This window comes from Gavialis gangeticus, unplaced genomic scaffold (assembly GCF_001723915.1).
Source record: "Gavialis gangeticus isolate Ggan-Ray unplaced genomic scaffold, GavGan_comp1, whole genome shotgun sequence".
In the NCBI taxonomy this organism is placed as follows: Eukaryota; Metazoa; Chordata; order Crocodylia; family Gavialidae; genus Gavialis; species Gavialis gangeticus.
The window spans coordinates 18296870-18323384 of record NW_017729006.1 but is presented as its reverse complement, the minus strand read 5'-3'; the positions used below and the strand labels follow the sequence as shown (position 1 = coordinate 18323384).

General features: G+C 41.8%; 1 protein-coding gene across 2 annotated transcripts in view; it reads left to right on the top strand.

Annotated features, from left to right (window-relative positions):
• ULK4 (unc-51 like kinase 4) overlaps window positions 1–26515 on the top strand; it is a 556180-nt gene that overhangs the window by 433402 nt on the left and 96263 nt on the right. For both annotated transcript variants that reach the window (XM_019508899.1, XM_019508898.1), the window contains exon 35: window positions 23041–23226. In XM_019508899.1, coding sequence (XP_019364444.1) covers window positions 23041–23226 — 186 coding nt within the window. The remainder of the gene's footprint in view (window positions 1–23040; window positions 23227–26515) is intronic.

Here is a 26515-nt window from a genome sequence, read left to right as displayed (position 1 = left end):
GGGGGCTGAGTGTGTGTGCACTTGCGTGTGTACCCACACCTCTCCCTGCAGGTTACTCTGTCATGGGGAAGAAGTGTGAGGAGGCAGATCAGGGCCCCCACAGTGCAGGAAGGAGTGGGGCAATAGCAGAGGCAGGGACTGGGGTGAATGGGGCCCTGGGTTGGGTCATGGGATGCTCAGCCTGGGTGACTTATCCGGGGACGTGGGGGGACTTCTGCTGCTGCATGCACCCCGGCAGAGGCCCAGGGGGCACATGCACCTCTGATCTGTGCATGGGGCAAGGGCAGGCTGCTGCTGCAGGCTGGGCTGTGTGCCGCACTGCCTCTGCCCAGAGAGCTGCACGCTGCCATGTGGCTTCCACAGTGGGGCAATAGCCCCCATTCACCCCTGGATGAGATGCCTGGGATTCCAATAGTCCCATGACCTGCCCCAGGGCCCCATTCACCCCATCACCTGCCCCACTCTCTCCCACACTGTGGGGGCCTTGATTCGCTGCTCCCCAAGCCTGTACCCCTTCAGAGTACACTGAAATTTTCCTGGCCACCAAGCTCGGCAGTAATCCATACACTGGGGCCACAATTCTGGCTGGCTGTGTGTCCGAGTGTGTGCGCCCCTCCCTCCCTGCTGCAGCAGCTCGGAGCCTGCAGCCGGGCTACCCTGCGGCCCTACCTGCTGCCCCACATTTGGGCTGTCTAAGCTTCGTTAGCCCCAGCCTTCCACAGCCTATGGGTTCTCTAAGGCCACTTTATGCTTTTCCAGTTCTGCACCTAGCAAAAATGGTCTAAACTCTGCATGAGGATCTTCTCCTAGTGCCAGATATTCTTCTTTCCAAGGTCATTTGTTCCTAGGCCCTTCCTGCCTGCCTAAATTCAGAACATGGGCCATTGGAGTTTGCCACCTTCCCTTCTTGACTTCCTGGAGTCTTCCAGACCTTTTAAAATAAGGTTCTGTACTAGTTCTTCTTGGGTTTTGCTTCAGTCCTTAGTGCCTTTCCAAGGCTCTGCTGTTGGAAGTATGGTTGGTGGGGATGTATTCCATTGTAACTGCGTTGTTAAATATCAGATCCTACCATAGGCCTCTTGATTCATCATTGATCCGTTCCCTTCCCCTTGGCATTGTTTTACATTTTAGATTAAGAGATTGAGTCTCAACTCAACAAAACCTGTATATATCCAGACACAAGCGTTGAATTTCTGATTTTAATTCTATCTGTGGACTCTTATTTTAGGGAGGATATGATTCATTCCCTATAATCTTTTTCTTTAAGACTTATTTGTGGACCATTTGTCTGGATTTGCCTGTACCAGCAACTGATAAAATCTTTTTTTTTTTTTTGTAATGCCAACTCAACATCCTAAAACAAAAAAAAAAAGGAGCGATCCAGGGCTAGTTCTATAATATTTAATATGCATCGACTTTCACATGTTGTTTAAACAGTATTTTTAAATTTATATGTCATAACTTTTGATACTTGAACAGATTCTTAATATCCCTTTAAGTGGAACTGGAAATAGCAATTTTTTACTTTTTGACTTAAATGCCATTAGTTCCCTAAATAAGAAAAAAAATAGTAGCTGAGCTTTACTCAAACTATACCGTCTGCTCATCTCTCATAACTTTTTAATTAAAGGATAAAATAAGGTGTGTACCTGCCCTGCATCCTCTTTCCTCATGTCAGCAATGTGGCCTCAATTATCATTGTGTGTTGCTTTATTTTACTTCTCTGAATGTCCCAATGAGGTGAAAGTCTGTTTGATGTGGCTTGGTGCTTGCTGCTTGTCCCACAGCAAAACTTACTAACTGGTGAGCGGCTGTGCTGGTCCCAAAAGTGGCTGCAGTGCTCCCGGAAGTGGCCGCTACATCCAGTGCTCCCACTCTCCGACCGGCGCCCACAGTGCTCCTGCCTGCCCCTCCTGCCCATTGCCTAAACGGGGAGTGCAGCCAGTCAGGGGGTGCACCGGTGCTCTCAGGAGGTGCATGTGCACCCCCTACATGTTGCCACTGCCAAGGGCTACAGCACACTCAAACAGCCTGCCATCGTCTCCCCGCCCCCTGGAGGTGAGTAGCAGAGCTGAAGACTGCAGCATGATATGCTCAGTGAAGGCCCCCTCCCTGCATCACCCTGGCAGGGTGGCAGTGAGCATGATGTAGCCCTGAGAGTCTCTGGCAAGAGTCATGCCTGCATCCTCCTCCTTCATGGCAGGGGAATGGGCAGGCTGTCAGCGATCAAGCTCCAGGGCTGAGCAACCTTCTATCACACCCCTCTGGTTGGTGAGCATGCCACTACATACCTTTGCAGTGATTTATGGTATTCCAGCTGGGGGGGCTCTGTGCATCTGTCCCCACCTTTAGCACTAGATTTTTATAGCACTTCTAAGTGCTGGGGCACTTTTTGCACTAAAAATCTTGGGCACACCTATACATGTGCCTGACATCTGCTCCAACACCTTCTAATTAGAATGAGTCTGTATATTAATTGAATCTGCTGGAGTGTGCTAATTAGCATACTTCAGCAACTTCAGCGTCACATGTATTCAGTGTCTCCATGCTTCAAAATGGTGGTGAACCAGCTTTAGTTAAAGCTCCCTGCCACCATTTTGAAGCACGGGATACTGAATACATAAGACGCTGTGGACGCTTTAATTAGAGCAGTTCCAAGAGTTGCTCTAGTTAAAGTGCCTCCCTCCTCCTCCCACCTTAGTGCTTATGTGTACATACCCTAATGCAAGTCTGTGGCCTGAGACAGATGAGTTGGTATGGCTGTTAAAGGCTCTGTGATGACTTGGTCCTCCTCAAACCATCTGAACTCTTTATGAATGTGAGGATTCACCAAGTTTTTACTTTACTGTACTGTGTCCAGTTTTGGGCTCCACAGTTCAAAAAGGATGTGCTTGAGAGGGTGCAGAGGAGAACCATGCGCATGATCTGAGGTCAGGAAAATGGACCTTATGATGAGAGGCTGAGAGCAATGGGGCTCTTCAGCCTGGAAAAGCTCAGGCTCAGGGGTGATATGGCGGCCACCTGTAAGTTTATCAGGGGTGCTCATCAGGATCTGGGGGAACGACTGTTCACCAGAGTGCCCCAAGGGATGACAAGTTCAAACGGTCACAAGCTCCACTGTGACCAATTCAGGCTGGACATAAGAAAGAACTTCTTCACTGTTCGAGCCCCCAAGGTTTGGAACAGACTGCTGCCGGAGGTGGTTCAGGCACCCGCTTTGAACGCCTTCAAGACACATTTGGATGCTTATCTTGCTGGGATCCTATGATCCCTGCTGAATTCCTGCCCCTGGGGCAGGGGGCTGGACTCGATGATCCTCCGGGGTCCCTTCCAGCCCAAAATGTCTATGAAATCTATGAAAGTTCCACTTGAGCTTAATGCAAAAGTCAAAGCTGCACTGAGTATTTTTGAAGCACAAAACATTTTCCCCATACTTGTATACTTCAGAAATAACTTTATTTTTCAAAAAAAATTAAAATCTACATCTAAATTGTGCCAAAGATGATTTTGTGCCAAAATCAAACAGTTCTGAAAAGATTTTAAGTGACTGAAAACAGTTATTTAGAATGCAGTGATGCTTTAAATGTAGTATCACTACCACAAATTCAAAGAGTGGTTCAAGGCAACATGTGCACTTAACAACAAGCTCTTCAAATATAATATGTACATGGTATATATTTTTGTCAGCTTAGCCCTGTTAAAGCTCTGCTCATCTGGCTTAGTCATTTCTATTATATCTTCCAGGATGTTTTTGAATATGAGCTTCACTTAATTATGATTATGGATGACTGTCACAGATCAGAGGCTTAGAATTTTCAGTTTTTAAACTGTCTTTGATTCTTGAAATTTCAGCAGTTCGATGCATCAGCAAGCAGAGGGGCAAGTAGTAGAAGAGTTATGTAAATAACCATGCTAAAGTTCTTTAAAAATACCTTATAGCTGGGGTGGCCAACCATGTGTGGCACATGGCGGACTGGGAAGGAGACAGGCAGCATAGTGGCAGATAGGGCAAAGAGCACCAGGCAGGGCTGAGAAAATGGACCAGCAAGTCAGGTAGGGGAAGGGGATCAGAGTGGCACTCAGGGAGGGTCTCAGGCTAATGTGTGTCATGCCTGCCAAAAAAGCTCACTTCCAGTGATTTACAGGATTAAAAGAAGAGGTTATCATCAGATAACAGGGGACCAAGATCAGCATGTACACTGCATTGAAAGAACCATATAAAAAAGCTTGCATCAGGGAAGGAGTCCAAATAGCAGATCAAAGGTAAACACGTGGCCAAAATCTTGGGAAAGGGGGAAAGAAAGCATCTTGCTCTACTGTCTTGCTTTGTCAAAAAGGTTTTTTTCATTGCTGCTGTTCTTTTGGGAAAATGTCATTTGAGTTTCATAAGAAATTTGGAAGACTCTCAAGCTATTTTCAGATACAAGATAGATTATGTATACAAATATTTGCATTAATAGCAGAAGGGAATTAAGGAATGGAAAAGTGCAGCTGAGCCCTTGTTCATGCTCTCACATCTGAGCTGTACTTTGTGGGTCCCTATCAGACCTCCATCCCCAGTCCCCTTCAGAAAAGCAGGGGTTTAGGGACTCCCTGTCCCACTGTTGGTATCTGATTACCTCTCTACCTCTGTGTTGAGGTTGAGGGAGACAGGTCTGAGCTCTTACTTCTGGTATGCATAGGCTGTACATGCTTCAGTGTGGGTGGGCTGTCCTTCTCTGCTCTGCCACATGAGAGCCTGTACCTGGGGGTATCCCTGACCCCCCTAGGGTTTATGAGGTGGGATCAGGGGCATTATGAACCCCCTCTTTCTGTTCCCTTCTGAATATGCTTGTCCTTTAGTGGCTCAGAAGGGAACAGGAAGAGGGGTTCAGAGGCCCACGGTCTCATGATTTGAAGACATCATGAGAGAAATATGCACCAAGCACACAAGGTGAGGCTGGGTAACAATTTAGCAATGGAAATGTGTGATACTAATCTCAGGCTGTCAACTACTGGAACTAGGGATTTGCAGGTATGGGAACATCCAGTGAAATGAATGGAGTAGTTCACACCTCTCTGAGCTATTGGTTCAGGCTGTAATCATCTCTGTGGGATATTCTCATTCATTTTAAAACTTAAGATAGAGATGAATGGATCACTTCATACCTCTCTGCAAACTACTTTCTGTTTAAAGGTTGATTTATCTAAGTGTTCTAAAATCCACATGCTTGCTTGCCTTGAAATTCATTGTACCTCATGGGAGTGCAGGCTAGGATTGGACTGTGAACAAGGAGCAGTTTAACCTATATAAAGTAATGGCATCCCCATTCAAAAAAAGCTGCATATGCATGATACAACTTCTATGTAAAATTTACTCCTAGATGAATCAAGGCTAAATATGGTATTCTTTTTCAAACAAGAATATAAGAACATTAGAAAAGCCATCCTTTTCTGGGTCAGTAGCCAGGTATCTTCTCACACAGTAGCAGAAAGTGGATGCTAAGGGAAAACCATATGTATGCAGGAGCTGTCCAAACTGAATTGTCCTCTGCTGTTTTCCCTTTACAGCTTTCAGCACATAGAGGCCTTAGATTTCCTAATTTGGGGATTGCACACTTCTCTATCATGTTTAACACTCAATGATTGACAACTTAATTTGTACTTGACCTCTGCTTGAGTCAGTCAGCTGCTGCAAGTTAACTGCCTTCAACTTATGGTGACACAGGTTTAATAATTTTTCTGACCATCATGATGGTGAGAAATTGTAATTGTAATTACAAGGCTACCCTTGCTTTCTTGATAGGCAGTTACCTCAAATCAACTGCCTATCAGCTGCCTTCCCACACCATTTTGTGCCCTCTCTGCTCACCTTTATGAACTTTATGGTCATATAGTGATGATACCTAGATCTCATCTCACACTGAGTTCTGATGCATGGCCAGATACTGCTTGGATACTCCAGGGTCTGAAACTTTGGGAACTCACTAGTTGTCTTCTCTATATGATCTATACAACCTCCCGGTGCATTTTCAAGGATGCCAGCTGCTGGCTACTGATCTGTCTACTGGAGCTGCATGGAGGTCTCCTACCTCTGAGAAGAGGTAAAAGTATTACAAGCTCTGAAAAGAAATCACTTGGTCTCAGCTGTGTACAAAGCAGTTGCACTCCAGATAACTGCAAGGGATCATCATTAAAGCAGTCCAAGATGAAGGGGTCTCAAGCAATAGTTCAAACAGGCAAAAAGAGTACCATCAGTCATTTGATTATGGTCATGCAACAGCTTTTCATTTGGAACTGTTAGAGCAGATATTGTCTTTGAGATGTGTTTCATGACAGATTCATGGAGTGACCAGGAAAAGACCTTTAGCAGAAGCATAGCGAACCTTCATGATAAAATGGTCCCCAAGAATACGGACCACCCAGCTTGGGCAGGCCCCCACCCTGAATCCTAGAACCTTGATCTGGCTGTGCTTTGTGCTCCTCTCCTCTCCCAGATGCACCAGACTCAAAAATTGGAAGCGTTTCATGCAGCTGTTAATGCTGTATTGTAGCAATACCCTTGCAGGGTTATGGCCTCAGTCAAAACAGCAGGGAAACAGTATTCTCCTCCAACAGTGAAAACATGACACAGAAATGAAAAATGGCACCTGTACACACAAGAGCAGAAAATCTGTTCTTTGTTAAACCCCAAATAAACTTTTCTAAGAGAGCAAAAGCATGGGTAAAGCCAGTCATGGTAATAAGCATTTATAACCCATAAAAACTGTATCATGTCTACTCAGGACATAAATTGGAACCTGAGATACAGACAGTGCTCTAGACAAGCTCTTCCATCCCTCCAGGATCTCAAGCAGCCCTGTTCTTTTGAACAGAAACAGTCCAACAAGTGGAATTTTCCTTAGGCTTTACAAAGAAATTCTTTTGTTGCCTTTCTCTTCACTTGGACCAGAGTCACATCATCTAAAAGCTTGGGCTATCTGTGGAACCACAAAAGTGATTACCAGCATGATGCCATTCTGTTTGCTCCTGCTGTCTACACAGAGAAGGCAGCTTCTACTACTGTAGCAGCATCAGCTTGGGCTGCTGCAGCCCCATGGTGTGGGCTTTCTGGGAGCCATGTTTGGTGCCCTGTTCGCTCCCTCTCCCCAAATATGCTTTTGGGTGCATGGCTGCATTTCCTGTGGCACAGACTTCCTAGGGGGGGCAAGAGGACACCATTCCTCTTGCCCCACTTGGTCTGCCCCCCCCATTTCCTCCCCCCCATACATAGCTATATACAGGGCTGTGCCTGCCTGGTTCCTATGACCATGCAGTGAAGAGCTGCCCCAGCCATGGCCATGGAGGAGGCATCCTGATGCCCTCTCATAGTTGGCATCTAGGGCTGGTACCCTGCAGGTGTACCCCCTCCCCCCCAGATTATGTTAGTGGAGTCCATCAAGGGGCATGGCCTACTCAGATTGTCTCCTACAGGCTCTACTAAGTTGTTCCAACTAATTCCTCCATCATTTAATACACCTGCACTAGTACAATGAAAGGACCTGGAGTACTTGCAAATAATTTCAATTGTCTATTGGAGCATTGCAGGTGATACAATTAAGGTTACAGGGAGTTAAAGTTACAGGGAGTACGTCTTAAATCTTCATTTTCTGGTTTTCAGATTTTTGAGTTTTGCTGACTTTGCCCTTCTGGAAAGAGGGGTACAAGATACTGCAGGGCAATTGAAACTCTGAAGGCATAGACAGACAACCAAATGTACTGTTTTAAAGTGTGGAGGGGGTGGAGAATCTCGCTGTTTTTAAGAACTCATCATATAAGTTGTACTTGTTCAGTCTTGTCTTCTATAACAAGTGAGCATCTTGGAACTGGTCTAAATGTAGGCCCACCCACTTGTTTTAAAGCCAGCTGCCTGCCTCCTCTCCTGCCATGCCTTGATGTTACTAATTATCCAATGTTAATGAGGTGGGAGGCTGCCTATTTATCTGCCCTGGTGGCAAGGGCCTATGTATATGACTCCAACATCCCCTTATCGTATCCTAAGCCTTGCATATGTTTCTCCCTCCAGTGGCTCACACTGGGACCTGAGCTCTGGAGTCTTATCAGGGCCCTCACTCCCCACCAGATCAGGGCTCCAACCCCTGCCTGGGTTATCTCCTTATCCCTGGCCCCAGGAGCTTCCTTAATAGCTCCCCAAAGCTCAGGACCCCCCCCCAGAGCTTCATGGTGGCTTCTGTATGCAACCTCAGACCTCCACCAAGAGTCTGGGTGTTGCCACAGGTCCCTCCACTGACCTGGGCCCTGCCTCAGTACTGTCTATGAGTCTGGGCTCCCCCTGCTTGATCTCACCCGCCAGGGATGTGGGGCTGGGGTTAGAACATGCCCCATACTCACCTTTCACTGGGGCGGTAACTGACCTGGCATTTCTGGAGGACTGTCCCACCATAGATAATCTCACCAGGTCATGTGTCCTGTAGCCATAATATTTTCACTAGTCCACACCCAGCAGGGTGCAGTTTCCAGTCAGGCCCAGAACCATGGGGTCTCCTCTTTCCCTGTAGCCCCAGCCCTTACCTCCAAGAGTGTTCCATGGACAGCAGCTCACCTGAGTGTTGTTCCTTTGGCTGCAGCATCAAACCCTTTGCTGTTCAGGGTTCAGCTCTTTTAGAGCACAGCTGGGCCCTGCTCCCAATCAGGCGGCTCTGCCTAATTGGCATTGCAGGCAGCTGCAAGCTGCCTAGCTGCCACTCAGGCCTCTGCTAGTAACAGAACACCCTGTGCTGTGTTACATCTACCCCTGTTCTACCACAAATGAAGATAAAGAACATCATTTAGCTATAAATGAAGGAATCAGTAAATTATTGCACTTCAGATTCTACTTGTGAAATAGAATGGACAAGCTAAACAGTTACAGCAGATTCAGCCTAATTGTCATAAGTCCTATGGATCCCTTTTCAGTAGCCATAATATTTTCACTGGTCCACACCCTGATTAGAATTTTCTGTCATTGAATTCAGACTTTCTCTTGTTCTTTATTTCACACCATTATTTTACCAGGTTTGTAACTTATTAGACCTTGAACAAATCCTTCCCTCACTGATATTTATATCTTTTGAGATGATGATTTATATCCTCTGTCTCATTGAATCTTTTTTTTTTTGCAGTTTTAAATGCTTAGGTCTTTTAATACTTCTTCAAAAGTCAATATGAGTTAAACATGAAAATACCCAAATCTTAGAATCAGTGTTTCCCTTCTATACTTGTGATTTAGTCCATTACTTTGGGTACACTGAAGGAAATATAAAAAATGAAAATTGCATTTAAATGAAACCTCTGAGTTCTTAAGAATATGGAAGCAGAAATCATTCCAAAACCCACCATGCAGAAAAATTGCGAGTACAGATAATGCAGTATTTAAACCCATGATCAGTATTGCCCTTAATTGATCAATCAAAGCTAAGTAAATTGAGCACTTACTATTAGATTCTTTTTGTCAAGCTGACTTTTTAAAACTAATTCCACTTAGATTCTTTTTTGTCCAGTGCTTCTGCTTTTAAAAAGAATTGTAAATTGCATATTACAGCTAAGATTATATTGTGCAGAAGGTATACATAGAAAAAAATCAGACTTGTTGATATGCCAGATTTAGTCAATTGTTTGCAAATTTGAAAAAGTTTATTTAAATTTACAAAAGCAGGAAAAGTGGTTTCTAAAATTCACTGCACTCTCCAAGAAATGTTCCAAACCAAGGAAGAAGCATTAATTAGTGTGAACTGCCTTTGTGCAGGACATCAGATGATCCTAAATCTTACTAATCATAGCAGTAATTGTGTGATATTTTTACATGAGTTAACTATTATCTTTATTCTAAATTTAAGTAAGGTTACATAAGCAGAGCTTCAAAAAAATCAAGATTACCATTCCAACCCAAGAATGAGCCACTGATTTAAAATTCAGTTAGAAATGAGCAACCTCATTTTGTTCTTTGTTCCCATAAATCCGCATTCTTGGTCTGCCATGGCATGAGTGATGGCTCCTAAATCAGAAATTTCTAGTTGCAAGTGATAATTTACTATAAACAGAGTAGCCTTGACATTTATACAAGCTGTTCAAAGAACTCTTTCCCAACCAACTATAATACAGTATTTACCTCTGAATGATGCTTGATTTCTCTTCCATCCCCTCTTAGGTCACATCATGTTAGTGAGAGATGATTTGGTGGGAAACTTGCCCTATCTCAGGTGAATGACATTTTCAAGTTTTTGACACCAGAGAGCAACTGGCAATAGTGATGATTTCCCAAACAACATCTCTTTTAAATGATGGAAGATCTGTTGATTGTTTATATGGTATCATATAAATCTACATCCACCAAGAGCTACTTTTTTTACTTCTCAAGCTTTCTGTCTCTTATGCAGAAGTTTGAATCTGATTATCTCTTGAGGTCCTTTCCAGTGCTACAGTTCTATGATTTGAAAATTGTGCACCTGCTTCACTTACAGAGCATGGGAAGCAAGCTGTCTTTGGGGCACCAAAGTATCAGTAGAAATAGTAGCATTGTGTATAGACCGCGTAATGTGATTTTACCATCTGTTAATGGAAGTGGGCTATCTGTGCACGACATAAAACTTTCTTCACTGTACATTATAGGTATAAAAGAAGGCATTGCCATGATCTTCCTTGAAATGGTGCCACTTTGATATTCACTTGTCTAAAATCCTGTGCTAGTACTTACTCACTCTGAACTCCAGCAGGGCTGACTACTAGGCAGAATTTCCCTTGTTGGAGTTGCACAGCAAAACCACTGGGGAAATAAAAATGTATTGGTCATAAGTACAGAACTTCAGAAAGGGGTCTTAATTAAACCAAGGGAGCTAAAAAAAGATCCACCCTAAAATGTGGTTTCCTTGGCTAGGTAGGAGGCTTATTCTGCTTTGAAATATGGTATTATAATGTTTAAAATTTAATTTAAAAACTGCACATTTACTAGTAATTATAATATAGTAAAGTTAGCAGATTCAATAATGATGCTTGCTTTCGTATTTTCTTTAATGTTTGCAAAATCATCTTGTGTATAGTTCCCAACGGTCCTTCCTGTACAGCATGTTCTGTAATCATATTACTGATCTAATGAACATCTATCTCTTATCGTAATAAACTCTCTTTGTGTGTAACCTCATTAATGTGCTGAAATAGTGTCCCCTCAGGGTATTCCAGACAGTTTCATTGTAACTCTCAAATTAGATGCCCTAACAACTCCATCGGTGTGAAAACTGTCACTTCAGCTCAAACGATCACACATTTCTTGCAGTGGTTTGCAGTTCATGAACACAATGAAATTGGGTTCAAAATGAACACATTTTTTGGCAATAAACTACAAAAATGCAGTGCTATAATAAACCCCTCCCCCATGTTTCATGCCAAATTCTCATTAAGCTACATAGAGCAAATAATATCTGTATCAGTATTAAATACAGTTAAGATTTTACGTTCTGAACCTGTTTTCAGAAGACTAAAGTAATCATAAATCTAATGAAGCTCAGGCTTGACATGCAAGACTTCTGTGCATCAAGGGTTGTTACAAGGAGTTACTATATTTTACAAATTTTACCAGAGCAGTATATCATTGAGCACTCATAACTTTACCTTCTTAAAATACATTTCTATAAGTTACTTTGATTTTTGGGTCCCCTACTAGAAATTCAAATGGTCAGTATCCCAAAATAGTCTCAGCCATATGGAGAATGAGGTGAGTGGGAAGGAGCTCTAACCCTTCTGCATGATTGAAAGGCTCAAGACCTAAACTTTTATAAAACTGAAAGGACAAAATGGAAACCACCTAGAGATGCCTTTTGGTTAACAAAAGGAAAGAATTGTCGTGTTTTGGTGAGCAGTTGCTTTCCTTTCCTAAAGGACGAGAACTAGGGTTTGATTTTTCTTGTTTTGCCCCCCATTGTCAGACCAAATAATGTGTTTTGGCTAAAAAAATTAAATAAATGATTCTCAGATACAGACATGCGTTTTTGATATGCAAATGAGCAAATTACTAACAGAATTTGTCCAGTTAGAACAGTGATTCTCAACTGATTTAGACCCTGGATGCCCCTTGTTAGATTCAAGGCACCCTTTGGAAAATACCAGTTCTCAGCTTTCACTTATTTTTTATTACAGAAAAATTACAGAGCAGATCAAAATGTTTTTAACACTGCGGATTCCTATTCGAAATCTCTGGGTTTATCTTGTGCTAGCATTGCATGGCACACCACTACCCCCTTGAAAGGATCTCAAGGCGCCCCAGGGTGCAACACCCAGATTGAGAATTGCTGAATTAAAAAAATAAAATGGAGCACTGTTCTAGCTTGTTAGGAAATGAGATGAGCTATCAAACAGTATCCTGTTGTCTAGCAACAAGATCCTAACTTAGCTGCTTCTGTTTTAAATGAGAAACTACTTCCCCAAATGTCAACATTTCATTTTTCTAGCTTTCCAGCTTTAATGTATTGCATTTTGTTCTTTCAGCTATGCATTCATCCAGAATTTCTCTTGAAATTTCATTCTTGTGTGCTGCCACTAATGGGAATACCAGTATACACTGGCTGATAATATTAACTAATACAGTCGTATCCCCAGGGCCCCATCTACATTAGTGAATCCAACTGTGCAATTCCACTGATGTCACATAATGTGGGAGTTGCAAAGAAAAATACTGCTGTAGACACAATCATACAGGGTGTCAACCTTTTTGGACTTCCCCTTTAATTCTGAGCTACATTGTGTTCATTTTCTTGTTACCTCATTGAAGGAGCTGTAGTCTCCAGGGCCCAGGAGGAACTCCACAAGGAGTTCATATACTTCATACATGGTTGATGCAGTAAGGCCTGGGCAAAAATCCTGTACTCTTCAGGCTTATATTGGTTTGGTTTGATCTCCCCAGCAAACCTTACTCCAGCAGTCCCTAGTTTCCATTGAGAACAGTTACTCTAATTATTTCCTCTAGTTCTTGCTGGTAGAGATCAACTAGGTGACTGCTATTCCAAATGGGGCTAGATCCTGGATAAATCTGCATGGATGTTCTTTTAGGTTTGAGGACAGGCCATATTTTAAAAAGCGGATGTAGTGGTTTTTCTCTGTAAGAAGCTTTACTGTACATCAATGTTTTGACCCCGTAACAATTCCATAGCCTAGACTGATACTGTAGGTTATATTCTCTTGCCTTTAGAGATGTAAAATAAGTGATTTAAAAGACTTCTTTTTGTTTAACCTTTTTTAACTGATAAGTCGCTTTTCTAGCAATGGGGAAATTAAGTTAGCTCAGTGAAAACCTCCAATTAAATCAGTAGACTTTTTTTATTCTATTTAGAATTGAGAATTTAGAGATACATACAGGAATTAAAGTTATGTTTATCACTACTCCTTCTTGTTACCTTACCAGAAAAGACATTTACTTGTCAGTTGCTTTGTAAGTCGTATCAGTAAGTAGGTCAAGAAACAAATAATCAGATATCAACAGTGTATGGCTTTAAGCTTGGAAAGAAGTCAAAGTGAAAAAAATAATCCCAGAGAAGAAGAAAAAATAATTTTGAGGATCTTCTCACTTTTATGGTATTGGGTCAAATATAGTACAGGAGACCCTCACCATTTACAGGGGATCTGTTCTGGAGATCCCTGCAAATGGAAAAATCCACGAATACTGATGGGACTCCCCATCAGACCCAACAGCCATCCCCTGCCCCCCCCCCCGCACGAGGCTGGAAGCGCGGGGCTCCCCTGCAGCGCCTGGAGACTGACTGTGGCTGCCTTCGGGGGAGAAGATGCCACTGCTGCTGCTGCCTCCATCCTCGGCCCTGGCACTTGCTCTCCGCCTGCCTGCCTCTGCCCTCCCTGTCTGCCCGCCTGGCTCTGCTCTCCGCTCCACTCTCCCCAGCTCTGCCCTCCCCCACCCTGTGCAGCACACCATGCCTGGCTTAACTGCAGAGGCAGGAGCTTAGTGCAGCGCCAGAGGGAGCCACGACAGTGCTCACCCCGACTCAACCAATTGGTGTGGTGCATCATGAATATTCGAATCCGCAAATAGCAGATTCGTGAATAGCGAGGGTGTCCTGTATTTTATGTCTTAGAGTTACTAATCTGTAACTTCCATCTCAATTCAGGATTTATGAAGGATATAAAGAAGTGGGCTTTATTTATGTATAGGTGTCTGGCAAATTATACTTTGAAGTAGCTTAAGGGGCATAATATGATAAATGTTATTCTCCAGAATTATGTTAAAATAACAATAAAAGTTTCTCCTAACTGACAGAAGTCAGGCAAATCAAAATATATTATCACTCACATAGTTATGCAATGCATGCATAGGTGCCTAGCATATAAGGTCATCCATTGTTCTGTGGTCTCTTAAAAAGACTGTCAGCTAGATTCTTAGAATTTCCTTGGTGTATGTAAAATCTGTGATTTTTTTGTCTTTAATGTAAATCTTTTGCCTGTTATTAGTATAAGGATAAACCAGTAGTAATCTTTTTTAATGTAGTATATTTGTGAATAAGTGAATAGTGTTTTTCAAAATGAAATAACTGCATAGGATATATTATTGCACTGGTGAGACCATTACTGGAAAACTGTGCACAGTTCATAGATTATATGATCTTTGTGACAATCATCAGTCATAGGATTTCCCTGAATTAATTTGGGGTTGTAATAGAGCATATCTGTTTAAGTAGTAAACAAAGTAGTGTGGTTCTCAGTCTCTGTCTCTAGTTCTTTGGGCATTAACCCATACAACACCATTTTATTTGTTAGGTCACAGTTCATATTGATCGTCCTCATAAATTAATGCATACCCTCCCATACACCTTGCTCAAAAGGGCAGTCCCAAAATACAAGCGATACAGATTCTTTAGCCCCATATCCCTTTCTCAGACACACTGCCAATCTTCCAAAACCCCATTTATGCTGAATACCCCTCACAGGAAGAATATTCCATATCATCAGCCATATGATAGCTGTATGTTCTCCTTTCAGTCTAGTTTCTGTCACTTCTTTCACCACATTTGCCATCTGTCCTTCCATTAGATCCCCCACTATCGTTATCATCTTTCTTATCATATTAATCACTTTCTTACGGTCTTTCAAGCACTCTAATCCCACTCCTTCTAGTTTATTTATCATTAAGAAACTCTCCATCTTTGCATAGTGAGCTGGTGGCTGCCATGCCCACATTTTTTCCAGTCTCCTATGTACATGTCCCATCTTAATGTTCTGTCTGCCAGAAAAGGACAGAAACATGCAGCCTCCCCCATCCTCTCCATTGCCACTTTAAAAGAACATACTTATAAACTAGATATATACAAAGCTGTCCAAATTTGGCATTCTCCAACCTCCTAATTCCCTGCCTTTGTATAGCTATGTTCTGGCTACCATCTCTCTTTTACTTCCCCTCTCTCCCTCCCCGCCTCCCCCAATGCATATCTGCCTCTGTACCCTCCTTATCTTCTGCCGTGATGGTGGATACACCACTCCCATGTAAAGGATGATCAACAAGAATGCCATTTTAACCACAGCCATTTTATCCTTCAAAGATAACATTCTACCACTTGCCAATCCCAGTCTAACATCTCCCATGCCTTTATTTCTTTCCCTTTGGCATCCATTAGGATTCCCAAGATCTTGATTATACCCTCTACCACTCACAGATCAAACTTCTGTAAATTCTCCCAGTTCCCCACACCCATCAATCACTTTTCATCCATACTTTTCAGGATGGGTTTGATGAAAACTGATATTTCTTCAGCTGGGTGTTCCTTTGTGGATTTTAGGGAGCATGTTACCTAAAATTGGATTGGATCCAAGGACATTTTACATGCTTCTAAGATCCACAGACAAGAGAACTCTGGCAGACCTATAATTTCTAACCATGGATCCCTAACTGAAGGAATATCAGGTTTCATTGAATTAATCCTAAAACATCTTGTCACCCAAAGACCAAGTTTTATCCAAGACCCAACAGACTTTCTGCAAAAACTCAAAAACATAGACCACCTTCTCAGCAACACCCTCCTATCCACTATGGATGTCACCAGCTTATATACCAACATCCCACACCAGGATGGCATCCAGGCCTGCCTTATATATCTACAAGAGCAAGATTACAACTCGGAGTACAGACCTCAAGATATTATTGAACTTATACACTTCATCCTCACACACAACAACTTCAGTTTCAACATCAGCATGTCTTCCAGACCATGGGCACAACTATGGACACAAAAATGGCCTTAAAATATGCCAACATTTTAATGGCCCACCTGGAAGAAGAATTCCTCAAGAACTGCACCATCAAGCCCATGCTATACCTGAGATATATAGTTTCTAGGGTCGGAAGGGACCTGAGCAGATCATCGAGTCCAACCCCCTGCCATGGCAGGAAAAAGTACTGGGGTCAAATGACCCCAGCAAGGTGTTCATCCAGCCTCCTCTTAAAGACCCCCAGGGTAGGAGCCAGCACCACTTCTCTTGGAAGTTGGTTTCAGATCCTAGCTGCCCTGACTGTGAAGTAGCGCCTCTTGATATCTAGCCTAAATCTACCCTCTGCCAGCTTTTGACTGTTATTCCTGGTCACTCCTGGTAGTGCATGGGGGAACAGGGACTTCCCCAATTCCTGCTGGTCCCCTCTGACTAGTTTGTGACAGGCCACTAGATCTCCCCTCAGCCTTCTCTTGTGGAGGCTGAACAGGTTCAGGTCCCGTAGCCTCTCCTTGTAGGGTCTGCCCTGCTGCCCCCGATCATGCGAGTGGCCCTCCTCTGGACCCCCTCCATGTTGTCCACATCCCTCTTGATATAAATGACGTCTTTATAATTTGGACAGAAAGCCTGCAGTTTCTCTTTGATTGATTTCCATCACAAATTCAACAATCATCAGCCCTCCATCAGACCCTGTCTTGAATACTTCAATACCAACATTTCGTTTTTAGACACCGTGATCGATATCCAGAATGGTACAATACAAGCCACGGACCAACATACATACAAGAAACCCATGGACCACAACATATATAACTACACAGAACCAGCAATCACCCTAAACACACACACCAAAAAGGCTGTAATTTATAAGCAAGCTCGCTAATACCACCAAATTTACACAGAGGAAAGTACCCCTCCCCCCCATCACTATCACCTCACATATCTCAAAAGGGCTTTCACCCAACAAGGACACTTCTCCAGAGAGATAGATTGCACTTTTGAAAGAGCCACCTGGATATCACGTGAAGAATTACTTCAGTAGAAAAAGAAAATTCCCACAAATCACACACCATTAGTTATGACATATCATCATTCCCTGGAACTTACATGAAAAATCCTCAAACAATTGCAACCCACAGTAGAAAACGACCCTATTCTTAAAGATATCTTTCCAGAACCAGCCATCCTAGCCTTTAAACAAACAACAAACCATGTTAACCTCACCACCAGATGCAAACTTCCTATGACCCAAGCCACACCAAATAGATCCACACCATAACCAGAAATGTAAAACCTACCAACGCATCTCCACCAGTCCCCAATAACTTCACCCACAACAGAACCATCACCATTCCTGGATCTTACACCTGCGCCTCCAGAAATGTAATATATCTCATCCAGTGTGCCAAATGCCCAGATGGAAAATATGTAGGAGAAACCAAACAACAACTGCGTACCAGAATGAATACATACCGAAAAGCCATCAAAGACAAAAATATCTAATTACCTGTGGGTGCCCACTTCTCACAAAACAGTCACTCCCTCTCTGATCTCTTAGTCCTAATCCTCAAAGAGAACTTACAAAACACCTTTTGTAGACAAGCCGACGAACTTCACTTCATAAATCTACTGAATACAAAAAATCATGGACTTAATATAGAAATTGGATTTGTGACACATTATAACATTATAACCTGTCTGACATCTAATTCACCAGGTTATCTGCCTGAAGCTGACCACTTACATTCCTTCACACATCTCCCCTCCCCTCCCCTCCTATCTCTACCTATTGTCTTGCAGACTTCCACTCATTTACATTTTCGCAGATTTCTTGTTATGCTTTAGCTTCTTCTCTACCTTGGAGAACTCATAACAGCAGCAGTCTCCCAATGCTTGAAGAAGGGCGTTTGTACCTGAAAGCCTGCAAAGCATTTTTTTCCAACTATTTTAGTTGATCTAATAAAATATATCACATCTACCCAAAGAACCTTTCTTTCCACATTATTATATAACGCTTTGACCCATCCAATCATCTATGCATGAAACCCCATCCTTCGTAACATTTCAAACATGAAATAAAGTTCAGCTCTATCATAAGCTTTTTCCTGGTCTAAATTCATTATTACTGTGTTTCTTTTCCTGTCTTGCACATCCAATATGAAATCTCTCATTAACCATAGGGTATGGGATACCCTTCTCTTAGGAACAGCACACATTTGTTCTTCTTGTATCACATCTGCTAAACAGTCACACATTGTTTTGGTCAGTACTTTTGCCATCATTTTGTAGTCTGTGCTTAAAAAGGTTATTGGCCTTCAGTTGCCTAACACATCTTCCTTTCCCTTCTTGAATATCAAAATTACCACACCTTATGCAAAATCCTTCCTGATCTCCCCATTATTTCCCTGTATGTCTTTAGTATGTCTGTCCCCAGCCATTGCCAACATTTTTCATAGAATTCCACCAGAAGTCCATCTCTTTCCAGCACCATCCCCCTCTTGCAAGTTTTTAAGCAGTCCTCTACCTCTCTCATACTTAACTTCTCCAATTTGTTTATTTCCATCTTCTATTCCTTCCTTTATCGCCTCAAGGAAACCTTCATTTTTCTTCCAACCATTCCTCTTCTTTTATACAGCTCTTTATAAAAGAGTGGGAATGCGATGGTTATGTTACCAATGCATTTGGCAGTGGTCAACTAATACAGGAACACTATTTCTACATCTAGTGTCCCACCTTTCTTTCCTACCTTCTTTTGCTCCCTCTTCCCCACCTTTGTCCGTCTTCCATCAGACTCTCACTCTTTGCTTCTGTGCTCCAATTCATTTCTCATTTGTTGGTCCACTTTCCCTTCCATAACTGCCACTCTTCCATCCAAAACCATCTGCAGTCCACTATGCAAAGTTTGCCACCTACTTTGCAGACAAAAATTGCCCGTTTCCAGCATAGCTCAGGGACTGCCACTTCTTTGCTGCAGTCAGAATTCAGAGTTGGGGAAGTTCAGTCTTGTCTCTGTTTGTGTATGGATCCGTTTCAGTTGCTGTCACACTGATACAGAGGGTGTGCTTTGGGGGAATGGAAGCAACCAGTTGTGAACTAGACTTGTGCCCAGACTGCCTTGTGAAAGCCAGCTGAGGGGGACTGGAGCTGGGATTGTCAGTTCTTCCCTTCTGGAGGAGGAGGGTGCTAGGTGTACTTAAGTTTGCAGCTGCCCATCCCCCTACTCAAGAAACTCTCCCCAACCAGCTTTTGTCCTGTTTCCAAGCTCCATTTTTTTGGGAAAGGTCTTTCAGTGGGTAGTTGCCCAACAAGTCAAGGTGCATCTGGATGAAATTGGATTCCCTAGACCCTTGTCAGGCTTTCATCCTGGGTACAGCAGAGACTGTACTCATGGCCTTGGTTGATGATCTTCACTTGGAGATAGATGGGGGGTATTTTTCCTCGTTGATTTTACTAGTTCTTTCAGTGGGTTTTGATACACATGGCTACAAGGTGCTGATAAAGTATTTACATGACCTGGTAGGTATTAGTGGGATTGCTTTAAATTGGTTCCTCTCTTTCTTAGCAGGGAGGTCTCAGAGGGTAGTAATGGTAAGTGCCATCTACTTGTAACTTTTCTTGTACGGCTCTTTCTTGTCACCACTCCTATTCAACACATATATGAAGCTGCTGGTAGAGACTGTGCAGAGATTTCAAGTGAGATACCATAAGCACGCTTATAACACCCATCTCTATCTCTCTTTGTCATCTGACCTGGGCCCCAGTGCCTGGTAGAAGTTGGGGATTGAATGCAGGTGAGCCAATTAAAACTAGATCCAGACTAGCCAGTGTTTATGGTGGTGGGCAGACCATTTGACACAGGATGGCTTAGGACTGATGGGGTTCAGCCTCCCCTTTTCACTCAGTTTTGCAGCCTTGGGTGATCCTGGATCCTCTGCTGCCCCTGGATTTGCAGGTGGTGTTAATGGTGGCTAGCAGTTCTTCTCTCCATCTTCATTTCCATCCAGTAAGAAGGCTATGACCCATTCTTTCATGTTTGGATCTGGCCACCATCATCCATACTTTCATAACCTCAAGGCTAGTTTACTACAATATGCTGTGTGTGGGGCTGTCCTTGATGACCATCCAAAAGCTGCAGCTGCTCCCTTCTGATGGGCATGAGTTGTCAGGAGAACATAACTCCAGTGCTCCAGAGATTGCATTGGCTTCCAAAAGCTTTCCAGCTGCAGTTCTTGGTGCTGGTTTCGACCTAAGTGGTCTGAGACCTAGGTACCTAAATCCCCAAGGACAGCTGAAAACAATTTCATGCTATTATCATCAGTATACCAAGTCACCTTGGCAAAAACGTGTGAGGGGTTGTTTTTGATAATTGTTCTTCAGCTTCAGAGCTCCTTCCCCTTTGAGGGTTGCCAGAGCCTGAGCCTAGATATCCTCTGGGAGCACTGTAAGACTTTCCTATTTGAGCAGGTATTTAGCAAGCTAGGGTAAGCTGGGATGCCACTTAGGGATTTTTTGTTTTCATATTTTATTTTAATATTCTACTTCTTTTTATATGTTATTCTGTCTCTCACTGTAAGCCCCCCCCCCAAGCCTTTTTTGGGAAGGGCAACATATATACAGTATCTAATAAATAAACTAATAAGTAGATTGAGTTCTTTGTCACTTTCATGGAGACATTTTCCAGTCCTTTAATTATCCTACAGCTCTTCTCTGAACCATCACCAATTTATCAACATTGTTCTTGAATTTTGGACACTAAAGAAATAGTATTCCTGTAGTGGTTGTACCACTGCCAGATACATAGGTAACATAACCACCCCATTCCCACTTGAGATTCCCCTATTTAAACATTTGATCCATTTGAAATGGATCAAATTTGATCCATCAAATGGATCAAAATTTCCAGAATAGTGTTGGAAGTTCGTGTCCAGCAGATTATCAGCCCTGGTACTCTGTGTCTTTTTCAGAGTCACTGTTTGCCATAAGAGAGAACCCTAATCCTATAAATATGGCCTGTTTTGAAGTCCAGTGTTTAAAAAAGATTTTGAAATGATTTAGAAAAAGTGCAGAAAATTGCTACAAGAATCATTTGAGCAATTTGCCTCAGAATGCAAGAGATTTAGAAGCGTCATCTCATAGATCATTAAGCGATCTGATTACGGCCCATAAATATCTAGATATCTGCTGTTAGAAGGTTGTTTAATCTAGCTAGCAAAGGCATAAGAAGTATCAATGGATGAAAAATGAAGACAAATTCATAATGAAAATAAGGGTAATTAAACCACTGGAATAATTTACAAGCTGTGGTAGATTCTCCATCATTTGCTGCCTTTAAACTAAAATTGAATGTCTTTCTGGAAGACGTGCTTTATCATTGTCAACAGTTGTTATAGTTTTGATGGAAGAACAGCAGGGTAAAAGTTTATGGCCTACACCATGCAGAAGGTCCGGTTGGATTATAATAGTGGTCAGACCTTAAAATGTATTGAAAATGCTGTTGAAAGCAAAAAAGAACAGTTCTGCAAATCAATGATGAAATCAATTTAACAACGGAGATACTGCTCCTGCCTTTAAGGTAATTTGCATCATCCCAGAACCTCACAGGAGAGCTAAGACTCATTTCCAGCTAAGAACTGCCCACCCAGAGGAGTCTTCCATCTATTGACTTCTCTGTGAAATCCTATAAAATATGAACTTTCATTTCTACCCAGGAGAACTTTTACAACCTTTTCTCTGATGCCTGATGAAGAGGGTTTGTGCCAGCAAGCTTGCAATTAAAGGTTTTTTTGCAAAAAATCTTATTGTTCTAATAAAAAATATCACCTCTGCCACAAGCCCTGATTGCTTTTTCATCTAGACTAATATGACCTGATAAATGTACCAAAGACACTTTTACAGTCTAATCAGATATAGCTGTGGTTTAGGCCCCCTCTACACATTACACTTAAGGTGTGATTAACCAGGTAATCGTGCCTTAAGTTGTGACCCAGCTACATGTTCAACCAGTTAATGGCATGATAAAGCAAGCAATAAGCTACAAAGTTATTCCACAGAAAATGTGTAATAACTTTGTAGCTTGTCTAATCACACCATTAATTGAATGTGTGGGCAAGTGCTCCCCTGTGGCTCATAGACCCATCAACTAAGGGGTTTCCAGCCACAGAGGTGCGCCACCCACTACCAGCCACACAGTTAACAAGGTTTGCAGTGGTGACAGCATTGTCAGCTGCAGGGTTTGCGGCGGGGAATATGCTGCTCCTCCCCACTCCCTTTGAGCCACCTCGGCTGTGGGGCTTGCAGTGATAGTAGTGTCTTTGGCTGTGGGGCTCATAGGGAATGCCGCCATCACTGCAAGCCCCACACCTCACAAGGTTTGCAGTGGTGGCAGTGTTCTCTCCGCTGCAAGCTCCATACCTCATGAGGCCAGTAACAGGGGCAGTGTTCTCCCTGCTCCCTGCACTGAGTGCCCAGGGGAGCCCAGGATCAGGCCCAGGCTCTCAGTGTACCAATGATAAGACACAATAATGCAATCTAATGCACGATCCCACAATCATACCTCCTGCCATGCATATGTGGCATGGTGGGAGGCACAGTTATGTGGATCATGCATTAGACCCCACTGCACATTTATTAGCACATATAGAGGGTTCCTTAGTAATGTCTTTCTATCACTTTATAAATTTTTTATAAACTTTTATTGTGTTTTAAAGTACGAAGATTGGAAATTGTTGCTTTCTACCACAGTACAAATCTTCACAGGAATCTCACAGATCCTGATGATGCAGAATTTTGTGAAATATGAGTTTGAAGAGTATTTGTTTTTTTTAGCTTCCAAGTGAAGACACTGAAATATATGAGAGTGCATCACAATGCTTGTCATTACTGGTTCAGCTGTATGGCGGCGACAGTCCAGAAAGTATGTCTCCAGAAAATATGGACAGCTTTGCCAAAATACTGAAGTCCAAAAGAGATCTGAGACAGCAGAAGCTTTTGTTAAGAATCATCAAAAGATTGGTGAGTTAAAAAACTTTATTTGCATCCAAAATTCAACTTAACATTTCTGTCTTCGTTCTTGTATGCTTGGATGAAAAGATATTGTTGTGATTTGTGTTTTTCCTCCTTTAAATAAAAGTTTGGTGTGTAAAGAATATTAAGAGTTCTTAAAGAAGCAAAAATTATCATATATATCCATTCTATTTTCTCTAGAAGATGATACTAGTTACTGGATCAATGCATGTTTTATATTCTATATTAAGAACCCACTGTAATAGAACTTCATTCCCTTCCCCCACCACCATTAACTCTTTTTTTACTTTGTTAAGAGAAAGCTTATGTTGTTTATATATTTGTTTAGTATCTTGTCTTTAAAAATTATTAAATGTTATTTTGAATATTTCCAAAGCACTGACCTTGTAACATAAAATTATATTGTTTGTTTTCATTTCAGACAATAATTCATTTTTGTAGTTGAAATACATCCATATATAGATTATTTTATTATTTTTATCAAATGGTAAAACTGCTTTTGACAGAATGGTTATAACTTGGGTTATCAGTCAGTAGGAATCGCACAAATTCAAGTCCAGTGAAAAGTTATAGACATGTCATGACTTCCATTCCTGTCATGCTTAATCATCAGGAGAGCAGTGTTGTTTCTTAGAAGTGGACTAAGTGTATAGGAAATCATATGATCTATAACTTACTTTTAATCTCACCATACTTTTAATTTTGGAAAGATGATTTAGTTGAACTATGTACTTGACTCTGATAATTACCCTTTACTCTGCTGTATCCTCCAGGAAAAAAATGTTTTCCAAGGGGAATAACTTCCTTCTGAGTCAGGGTTAAACAAGGTATACTTGTGGTTTCTAAGCCCCTGCAGAGTTTATGGATGTTGTCGGTTGGTGAAGTGTCCTGACCAGAAGATTGAAGAAGTCAATATAGATATGGAGTTAGAAAGAAGTGGCTGCCATACCACACTCATCTTTGCATGACAGAAAAGCAAATATAGCTCCCTCCCCCTTTCCAACCCCAAATTTCCCCAAAGAAAGTGTTAACTTCTGAAGCTAAAACTCACTTTACCCAGATGAGATTTAAATTTCTGAATTCCCATCACCCCTGAATTCCTTTCCAGTTTCAACTTCTCTGTTCTGTGCTTCACCTCATCTTGAAAAGTGACTTGTGGCAAACATCTTACATGACATTCTTGCCAGTGTTTGTCCAGCCATACTCCTGCCGTGCTGTAGAACTGACTCTGGCCTAAAAATAAAACTGAAGAGGCAGCAAGATGTGTAGATAGTAAAGATGGTTCTGATGGAGATAGGCGAGAAGCTGGCATACAATTTCAGATTGTTCCATTCCAAATTTACTACTGTCCGTGTGGCTTCATTTCTCTGTTTTGAAGAGTACCAAAGGCTGACCTAGGACAAGTGGTGAATGACCTAGTGACCTAGGGGTGGTGAATGTTCCACACAATATCTTAACTCCAAGCTACATAACACCGCAGAAAATAAATATATCCTATCACCTTTGATAAACGTGAGTCTTGGAAGGTCCTGTACCACTGGTTCTCTTTGTACGCCAACAATGTTGATCGTTGCTGTAAACTAGAACAGGGAAAGATTTCTCCAATTATGTGAGATGATAGGATTTCCTCTCAAAGCAGCAAAAGTAGGTTGCATAAATAATTTGACAGACTGTATAATAAATCTTATTTTATTTCTATGAACCTTGAAAATTCATATCCACGAGAGATCATTATCTTGTCAAAATTACAGTAATCACAAAAGACGCTGAAATCTAATCAGATGAATTCAACCCACTTCCAGCTGTTCATGCTGAATTTTGTAGCCTACAGCATGGTTTCTCAAACTTTTTGAAATTTGGTCAGCATTTTGAGAGAGAATTTGTCAAGTGCACTGACTTCCTGTCACATTCAGCACTGCTTGCACTGCCATCTCTTTTCTATCCATGATCTTATTCCATCTCTTTGGCAACGATAGCTACTGCTTATGTAAGAAAGAAATATTAGGAAATTATTTAAATGCAGTTCTGTAATGGCTTCCCTTATTATACTGCATATGCTGGAAATGAGGAAGAATCAGTTCGCTCTCTACCAAGTGCTCTATGCACCACCAGGGATTCTTGGATAACAGTCCTAGAACATTTGTTTTAGAAGATGTGAGTGGAATCATTAACAATATATTGAGCAGGCATTATTTGAGTTTCAAACTCCTATGGTGTTAGTTTAATGTAATAATCTGAATTTAAATATTTTTTCTCCTATATGCATACTGTGGGCAGATGTGTAGCAGTTTTAGGATAGATTATTTTAAACTAGGATATCTGCATGGCAATAGGCAGTGAAATATATTATCCTTTTAGGTTTGCCATTCCCACTGACATTTTGGATTGAAATGTTGCTGTTTTTGAAGGGTAAAATAAGTGCAAGAAAAGAAAAATGTCCAGAATAGATTTACTAATTAAATGTCACAGAATGTATATGTTCTTTAGAAACCTCTGGATTCTGATTTTATTTTAATGATAATTAAAACTGAGGAATAATAATCAGGTAATATGCTTTGCTCAAATTTAAAAAAATGAGTTTTTTATTAAATATGCCACATTGACTGACTTCCATCTCTTTTTGCTTCAACTCACTAGTAAAAACTAAGATTACCCTAGTTTCAAAAAAATGTAGGCCCTTGAAATACTAGTAGGTAGCCACTTATGTGCCAATGTTTTCAGAGCAGAATTTTAGAAAAGTTGACTAACAAATACTGGATTGCAGCAAGGAAATGAAGTGTATTCTTCCACCGTTAGACAAGGTTCTTTGGGTGTATCTGATATCTTTTATTAGACCAACTTAAATCATTGGAAATGTTTTTCTTAGCAGGCTTTTGAGTTTAACAACCTTTTGTCAAGCTGAGGAAGCATCTGCAGTTAGTATGTGCTCTTCCTGGATGGAATGAATAGTAAAGAAGCCAGAGGCTGGTCTGCATACAAGAAAGGCAGTCAGTGAAGATGTAATTTGAGGAGTCAGTGGGTGAGAGACAGACAGAAGGGGGATGAATGTAGCGGGTGAATAGTGGAGAGGTACCTGGGGAGTCAGATGTCAGGCAAGTTATACTGTGTCATAAATCCAGTGTCTATATTTAGTCTATGATTCTTTGTATCCAGGAGGCTGATGAAGTGAAGTTCGTAGGCTTGTCTGTGAAAAGTGTTTTGTCAATTCCCTTTGAGGAGTCGAACTGAGATTGGAGAAAAAGTGGTTGTCTTGTGAGAAATGTGCCCCCACAGGTAA